The 9,302-nt window shown below is 35.6% G+C and overlaps 1 protein-coding gene across 2 annotated transcripts; it reads left to right on the forward strand.

Moving 5' to 3' along the window:
• The first annotated feature begins 3,622 nt into the window (after positions 1–3,622).
• On the forward strand, positions 3,623–8,892 carry LOC112696800 (histone-lysine N-methyltransferase, H3 lysine-9 specific SUVH1). Of its 2 annotated transcripts, none has more exons than XM_025749676.2 (3): positions 3,623–4,096; positions 4,612–6,912; positions 8,509–8,892. In XM_025749676.2, exon 2 carries the CDS (start codon positions 4,764–4,766, stop codon positions 6,855–6,857), a length of 2,094 nt encoding a protein of 697 aa, XP_025605461.1. In that variant the 5' UTR covers positions 3,623–4,096; positions 4,612–4,763; the 3' UTR covers positions 6,858–6,912; positions 8,509–8,892. The 2 variants fall into 2 exon arrangements, with proteins under 2 accessions (XP_025605461.1, XP_025605463.1); XM_025749678.3 differs by having other exon boundaries at positions 3,721–4,096; positions 4,712–6,912.
• Positions 8,893–9,302: the final 410 nt, after the last annotated feature.

Raw genomic sequence — 9,302 nt, forward strand, 5'->3', positions numbered from 1 at the left:
CTAGGGCTGAGACTTAAGCCTCTCACGTGTTTTGGGCGTTGAACTCCAACTTGTAACCTGTTTCTGGCGCTGGACGCCAGACTACAGCATGGAGCTGGCGTTGAACGCCAGTTTACATCGTCTATCTTTGCGCAAAGTATGGACTATTATATATTGCTGGAAAGCTCTGGATGTCTACTTTCCAACCCAATTGAGAGCGCGTCAATTGGACTCCTATAGCTCCAGAAAATCCATTCTGAGTGCAGGGAGGTCAGGATCCAACAGCATCAGCAGTCCTTTTTCAGCCTAAATCAGATTTTTGCTCAACTCCCTCAATTTCAGACAGAAAATACCTGAAATCATAGAAAAATACACAAACTCATAGTAAAGTCCAGAAATATGATTTTTGCCTAAAAACTAATAAAATTCTATTAAAAACTAATTAGAACATACTAAAATCTACATGAAATTACCCCCAAAAAGCGTATAAAATATCCGCTCATCAGTAGCCATTGACAACGGTGATCCACCAACACATAGCTTGCCATAGGAGGAACCTTGCGTGCGTGAAGAAGAAGACAGGGGGAAAGCAGAGATTCAGAAGACAAAGCATCTCCAAAACTCCAACATATTCTCCATTACTGCATAACAAGTATTTATTTCATGCTCTCTTGTTCATTTACAAGTCAACTGATAATTATAATTGATATCATGACTAAGAGTTACAAGATAACCATAGCTTGCCTCAAGCCAATAATCTCCGTGGGATCGACCCTTACTCACGTAAGGTATTACTTGGACGACCCAGTGCACTTGCTGGTTAGTGGTACGAGTTGTGAAAAGTGTGATTTACAATTTCGTGCACCAGTAAGCAACAAAGTCTTAATGAACTTAACTAACAATCCCAATCTTATTAAAAGCTCCCAAGTTATTACCCCCTTTCTCTCCTCTAGATAGAACACTAGTAGCTCAATAAAGACGTATGATCGTGCGGAGGAGTGATGGATGATTCTGATGGCATCATCTTGGGTAAAGATTTTGAAGACCATGTTATACCCTCACTTTTATAATTTAGAGGAATTAGGGAATGTTATATATTTGTGTGTATGGGTGTGTGTGGGTGAATAGTTAATAGTTAGTCACTTCTAGAAGTGTCATATTAAATGATGTTAACCAATGTTCGGTGCATATATGTAAAAGTTCTAATTCTGCTTTATCTGTTATTATCTATGATTTTATTTATGAATGTTTCTGCTTACACCAAACAAGTTTTTAAGAAAAATTATCCTGCAAAATAATTGCGCTTTAACACTAATCAAGCTCATATAATAAATATTAGTTAATAAATAAGAAAGCAAGTTAGTAACACCTATCTTCTAATGTGTTAATGACATGCTAGAAATTAGGTCGTTACATATAACACAGTCATCTAGATACCGCTTGAAACCTAAACGGTTCCATATTGAAGACATACGCAACAAAGACGTCAATCTCCTCAAAGAACCGAGGTTTTAACACCCTCCCTGGCCACCCATCCATCATTATCCCTATTATACATCTATAGATGATGATTTGGAATCATTTTACAACAAACACCCTAGAATTCAACCAACAACACAAGTTATTAAATTTTTTAGAAAATTTGGTAGAATTTCTTCTATAATTAGAATCTCTCACCAAATTTAATTATCATTTTTTTACATACCAAGCATATTTAAAACAATTTAAACAAAAATTTGGCAGAATTTCTCCTTAATTCAAAGACATACATCCACAAAATAAATTTATCACTTTTCAAAGAAGAACAACTATAAGCAAATTAGAACAAACACGCATTCTATAAAACATCAAATCCTAGTTGTTCTAGTATGCAACCCTTATTACTCCATAATTTTCTAACAAATAAGGGTTTCGAGAAGGCGCCACTACGAAGCCTTCTCCCACTTTCATCCTAAAACTCTATCTAAGAAAAGTAGGTCTAGCATAAAACATAAACAACATACACGTTTAGAGATAGAAAACCAACTTGAATACTGCACGAACAACCTACGATTAAAGCTACACGACTAAAAAAAATATCCTTAAAATAGAAGTGAAGTTAGTAAATCTCAAAACTAATAATCAAAACTTAAAAATCTAACTTGAAAAATTAATAAAGTAAGTGAAATGTAAAAATTAATAACCCTAAATGTCTATTTACTTTCATCAAATTTAAACATAAAAAATTTATAATTAATCTTATATTTTAAACTAAAAACTAATTAAAAATATTCTATTAGTTTATAATAGAATATAACATACAATGTTATTCCATCATCTTTCTATTCATGTTATTCACGAAAAAAAGTAACAACTTATAACTTAGTAATTGTCATCCTAATTGCATATTTTTTTAATCCATAACAAATTAAAATTACATAAATTAGGATTTAAGGTTTATCTACTCTAATGTTTTTACTAAGTGAGTTACCTGGAGATAGTGAAGGTGTAAAAATTTCTCCAGCATGGTAGTAGCAGTATATACAGCATAGTGGCAGCCGTAGTGACTAAGTTGGAGGCTACATTTAGAATTTTAGTTAAAAAAAATGCAAATATAAAATAGGATACAATATGAAGAAGGAGGAGGACAACCTACCTAGACGGAGGAAGGAGGTCGCTCTAGCGAGCAGCGACGAAATCGGCAGCGGCACGACAACGTTCTACACAATGCAAGTTGGAGGTGATATCGGCTAGTCCACGCAGTTGTTGGAGGCTGTTGGTGGTGGCTGGCGCTGGCGAAGGGGCTACCAGAAGTGGTTTGAGGAAGAAAGAGAGAAGGGTAGTGGTTTTAGAGAAAGAGAGAGAGAGAGAGAGAGTTGTCTTCCGAAATAAGGGGGAGAGGACACACGATACCAATTTAGGGCCAATTTTACCATTGAATTTACCAGCGGATAAATCTGACGATAACCCATTGCGTGTGACAAAACATTGTGTTCCATTAAGTAAGATATACCAGCGAATTTATCAAAACGCACCAAATTTCCTGTTCTTCCATCCAAATATCACTGGCACAATTACTAGCGGAAAATCTAATCCAACGGTAACGTTTTTATCGGATGAATTTATTTTCTGATCCGCCGGTAGATTCGTCGCTAATAGCTGACGATAAATTTGACAATATTCAACGTTTTTCTTGTAGTGGTGGTATAATGATGGTGGTGTAACTGTTTTAATTCTAAAAGTGGTTACAGTAGTGATGCTCGATATTTGAAAAAGAAAAGGTCATCAAGATTGAAAGGATGAAGATAATAAAAGAAATAAGAGTGGTTTGACCGTTTGGATAATTTAATTAAATTTTTAACAAAATCAACAAAAATTTAATAGTTCGTCATGTTTGTCAAACAAAACTAATCTTTTATTATTATAATATTATTTTTATTTTTATTTTTTTAATCGATTTTAGCATTGTTCATATCTTTTATAATTAGAGATGATTATTTACTCATTTTAAAAATATTATAAAAGAGATATTTTATTAAAAGTTATAAATTTTTTATAGTTTTAATACATTAAATGTATCAACATTTAATATGTCTATTATAATTATTATACTATAAGATGTGATGTATATCTTTAAAACACACGATAATTAAATCTTATTTTTAATGTAGTCTTAAATACTTGTTATTAAGATTTTTTTTTTTTTTTTGGTACTTCCTCTCACTTCATTGCATCCAAATCTGATCCATTCGGCTTCGCCCAAGAAGAGCGTGCGTGCAACCCCAATCACCATGCTCCGCTTCACCATTATACTCTCACTGTCACATTCAATCACATATTGCCACGTTATCTTTCTGATCCCTGACGTCACGAACTCCCTGCGGCTCACTTACACATGATCATGCTCACCTCAACATAAATTTCTTTTTTCGACTGTACCTTGCATAAAGATACATACACAGAAATACTTAAACACAAAACCCCTCTCTCATTTTTATTTTCTTTCTCTTATTTATTTTTATTAATTTTTCTCTCTCCTCTGTAGAACTGAGGAAGCTTTGGTTTGGAGAACTTTCAGGGACTAAACTCAAACCGAAGCTCAACGAAGCTCACGCCAAATCTTCAAGACTCATTTCAGGTATGGTTTGGTTCATTTCTTAGCTCTAAACCCCAAAGTTTTGAACTTCTCAACCTAATCTCGTAGCTCTCGCACCCTAATTTGAAAATTTTTTATGCCGTTTTTGAAACCTCTTGATCTGATCTGAGCTCCGAGGAGGAATCTTCGATTCTCCCCAGAATTATGATGTAGAATTTGCATTTTCGAGTCTCTTCTTTCCATTTCGTTTTTCATTTTCATTTCCTTCAGGTTGGTCGTGTCGCTTGTTTTGTTGTCGTTGAGATTTTTCTTTTGTTTAATCTGCGTGTTTTTCTTAGGTAGGGGGGGGGTTTGTTTGTGACAAAAATTTAATGTTTCATTTTCGTCCAGCTCAAACTTAACCTTTTTTCAAATTCTTTTTTTTTTTTTTTAGCATTTGCCTAGTTTCCATGTTGTTCTGTTTATGATATCTGAATCTGGATATGCTTGCATGTTGCGGGAATGTGTTGTTCTTCACAGTGTTGACTCGAAAGTTTGTATCTGTTTTTCTCTTGTAGTGTGATTCTGTACCGGGTTTGTGCTGTTCTACCATTTCCTTGATTTATCTGAACATAGCAGAGATTAAAAGTTGTTAGCTTCCTCTTTTGCTCTTGTTAGCTGTGTATACTGAAACTGGTGGGTTCTGAATCACTGCTACTGAATCGTATCAATGGAACACAATCTAGGTCAAGGCAATGTTCCTCCACCTGGGTCTATTGATAAGTCTAGGGTTTTGAATGTTAAGCCACTGAGAACTCTTGTTCCTGTGTTTCCTTCGCCATCAAATCCCTCTTCCTCTTCAAATCCACAAGGTGGAGCACCCTTTGTTTGCGTTTCTCCTTCTGGTCCTTTCCCCTCTGGCGTTGCGCCGTTTTACCCGTTCTTCATCTCCCCGGAGTCGCAGAGGCTATCTGAACAGAATGCACAAACCGCACAAACCCCGGCTCCTCAACGTGTGGGCCCAATATCGGCCGCAGTTCCAATTAATTCATTTAGGACGCCAAATGGAGATGTGGGTTCATCACGAAAAAATAGCAGAACTCGTGGACAGTTAACAGATGAAGATGCCTATGCTGAGGTGCAGGACGTTGATGCTGAAGATGGAACGGGGGAAGGGAGGCGCACTAAACAGAAGAAACCAAGGGGACGGCGTCCTGGAGGTACTGCAGTGGTTGATCTGGATCAAGTGGCTAATGATATTCTCAGTTCAATTAATCCTATTGTCTTTGATGTTCTAAAACAACCTGATGGTAGTAGGGATGCAGTTACATATACACTTATGATATATGAAGTTATGCGAAGAAAGCTTGGACAAGTTGAAGAGACATCAAGGGATATTGCTGGAGCAAAGCGGCCTGATCTGAAGGCTGGCAACATTATGATGACCAAGGGGATTAGGGCAAATAGCAAGAAACGTATTGGAGGTGTGCCTGGTGTTGAAATTGGGGATATCTTCTTTTTCAGATTTGAATTGTGCCTCGTTGGATTACACTCTCCATCTATGGCTGGAATTGATTACATTGGTTCCAAAACCAGTCAAGAGGAAGAACCACTAGCTGTCAGTATTGTCTCTTCTGGAGGATATGAAGATAATGCAGAGGATGGTGATGTGTTGATTTACAGTGGCCAAGGTGGGGCTAATCGGGAGAAAGGAGCAAGTGACCAAAAGCTTGAAAGGGGTAATCTTGCACTGGAAAAGAGCTTGCATAGAGGTAATGATGTGAGAGTAATTAAGGGTTTGAGAGATGAAGCACATCCAACTGGTAAGGTATATGTCTATGATGGCCTTTACAAGATCCAGGATTCGTGGGTAGAGAAAGCAAAATCTGGTTTCAATGTATTCAAATATAAATTAGCTAGGTTGCCCGGGCAGCCTGCAGCATATATGATATGGAAATCCATTCAACAGTGGACTGATAAAACTGTAACAAGAACTGGAGTTATATTGCCTGATCTTACTTCCGGGGCAGAAAATCTACCTGTTTGTCTTGTGAATGATGTTGATAATGAGAAAGGCCCTGCATATTTTACTTACTCCCCATCTGTCAAGAATTTGAAGCCAACTGCCCCTTTGGAATCTTCTGGTGGATGTTCTTGTACTGGTGGATGCCAAGCTATCAACCATAACTGTCCTTGTATTCAAAAGAACGGAGGTTATCTCCAATATTCTGCAAATGGGATGCTTGCTGATCTGAAGTCTGTGATATATGAGTGTGGTCCTTCCTGTCAGTGCCCTCCTAATTGCCGGAACAGGATTTCCCAAGGTGGCTTGAAATTTCGTTTGGAGGTGTTCAAAACTAAGGATAAAGGGTGGGGTCTAAGGTCTTGGGATCCTATTCGTGCAGGAACTTTCATATGCGAGTATGCTGGGGAAGTCATAGATAATGCTAGAGTTGATGAGTTTAGCAGTGAAAATGAAGATGATTACATTTTCGATTCTACTCGTATTTATCCGCAACTGGAAATTTTCCCAGCTGATACTGAAGCTCCAAAGATCCCTTCCCCTCTCTATATATCAGCAAAAAATGAAGGGAATGTGGCTCGGTTTATGAATCACAGCTGCTCCCCAAATGTATTGTGGCGTCCAGTTATACGGGAAAATAAGAATGAATCTGATCTCCACATTGCTTTCTATGCAATTAGACATATTCCTCCTATGATGGAGTTAACTTATGACTATGGAACAGTTCTTCCTCTCAAAGGAGGCCAGAAGAAAAAGAAATGCTTTTGTGGGTCTGCAAAATGCAGGGGTTACTTTTGTTAGTTGTCTGATGAGTTTTGGATGAGATGGCACCTGATCAATTAGACTAAAGGATAAGGTTAGTTTCCATTGTTCTAAATTACTTCAGCATACCGAATAAGTTTTTATCTTCTTCATTCCTTTCTCATGTAGTTCATGAATGGTGATTAAGGTTTGGCTTTAGTTGTGTATTTACTTTTGACATTATGGAGTTTGCAACCTTGATTATTTAATTTCCCAGTCTGTATTGGTAGTGCCTCTCATATATGAACTTACAAGATAGTTCTAATTATAATATTGAAATTCAAAAGGTGGTGTGTCATGTATGGAATTTTGAGAAAAAAAGATTGGTTAAGTAATTTGGATGAAAAGGAATATAATCTGTGTGCATCTTTTCTTGGTTGTTTAAATTGAAGAATATTTTCATATCTAATCCAACTTTCATACTGAGGTAATTATGTCACTATTCCATCCTGTTGCATTCATTGATATGATAATTTGTGTTTATATTATTATTATTATTATTATTATTATTATTATTATTATCTCTTGATTGATTATTATTATTATTATTATTATTATTATTCCATCCTCTCAATTTTTTTATGCACATCATCTAATTAAAAAGCTCAAAAATCAAGATGCTCAAACAAACAGGCCCTCGTTATAAAAATGATTGACTTAAGAAATTTGGTAAGCCTAGTGTCCCACATAATACGTAGGGATGAACTTTAGATTTTAAATTTGTAAATCGTCAGTTCGAGAACTTTTTATGAGACAGACTGATGGGTTATAGGAACTCTATTTGCAAGGTTATTGTGGTAGCCAATTTTAAGAGTCAGAATTACTTTTAAGACATGAGAAAGCTATGGGAGAAGGGTTGAATATTCTGAATTCAATTGATGTATGACTAATGCTTAGTCTTGCTTTGATCATTTTTCGATAACAACCATAAATTGAAACCCAAGTTTGTTCCCTGACAAGTGATAATTTGAATCTTGAATGCCAAAAATCCATCTTTATGGATTACTTCTGCAGACTTATGTATGCATGATGCAAATGGCACTATACTGCTGAGTGCTGACATGCTTAATAATTGAAAATTAGTGATGAAAATATATGAAGTTATTCAACAATGGATGTAGTATAAAGAACATTTGCTTTGAGTCTCTTGATGCCATACTTAACAAGTGTTAGGTAGCTTTTGTTTTGAGGTACTAGGACAGAGATTGGGAGAGACTGGGAGACTGGGACTCAGGATCATGTTTGTTGGTCCAGAGACTGGTACTAAAATTTTAGTCTCTTTATCCAAAATTTCAATATTTCAGTACTTCCAAAAAGTGAGGACACAGAAGATTGAAATTCTTGGAGACGGAGACTAAAATTTTAATAACATTTTATATCTAAAATACCCCTAATTCAATTAATTAATTCCAATTTTATCCTCTGTGCAAGTTAAATTAGAGCTTCATTCTTATTTCAATTTCTGTCTCTCACTTCACACCAAACACAATACTGAGACTTATTTCAGTCTGTGTCTTTTAGTCGCTGTCTCTCTTCCAAACGCTGCCTTAATGACTTCTTTTTAACCTTTTTCATTTATAAAGATAATCCAGCTTTCACATTTTCTCAAGAAAGAAATGTCTCACTTATGTCATGTTTTGGTGTTTCTCAGCTCTTGCTGTGGCAGAAAGAAGGAAGAAACTTTCAGTAGACTACATGATGAACTCGTAGACGTTTTGGTTATCCATTCATCTTGTGAAGTATGGAATGTAGGAAGATGTTAGAACTTAGAAGACAACTTATTCCTTTTTGGCAATTGTAGTGAACGGCATTAGAAATATCAGGTTATTTTCTTACTAATGTGTTGAAGTTATTAAAAAAAATTAACTGTAAGACACAAGCTTTTTATGTAATTTATTTTCTTTTCTCCCTTTAGATTGCTGTTTTTATTACTCTTGGGAAGGATTTTGAGTAGGGCTTTTTGTCCATATTGGTAAGGATGAACCTTGACATGTAGCATTTAATTATTTAGTCTGTTGCCATCATTTTCATGATATATCTTTCTATTCTATTTTTTGGCATATGCTTGGCATGTTGATGATTTACTCCCACAAATAATGTGCAATTTGAACTTTATAACTACATCTCTTGATGGATGGTTTTTTAAAATGTTGGGCTCTTCCGCTGGAATAGAAATCATTAGACTATAAAAAAAGAACATCTGAATCAATGCATTATGATGAATTTTGATTTGGTTTGGTTTTGTTTTTGTTTTTGTTTGTTTATTTTTTATCTTTTTTGTTGTTGGTGTTTTGGATTCTTTTTATATTTGATAGGACAATTATGGGGTTGTTTGATCCGTGCAATTGACTCTAGTTAGTAGAACAACATAAGTCATATTTATTTTTGTTTTGACTCTTTTTCAATTTAACCGTGGATATTTTCTCACAATTATGTGTGCTCTAC

The sequence above is a fragment of the Arachis hypogaea genome, chromosome 6 (genome assembly GCF_003086295.3).
Source record: "Arachis hypogaea cultivar Tifrunner chromosome 6, arahy.Tifrunner.gnm2.J5K5, whole genome shotgun sequence".
Classification (NCBI taxonomy): Eukaryota; Viridiplantae; Streptophyta; class Magnoliopsida; order Fabales; family Fabaceae; genus Arachis; species Arachis hypogaea.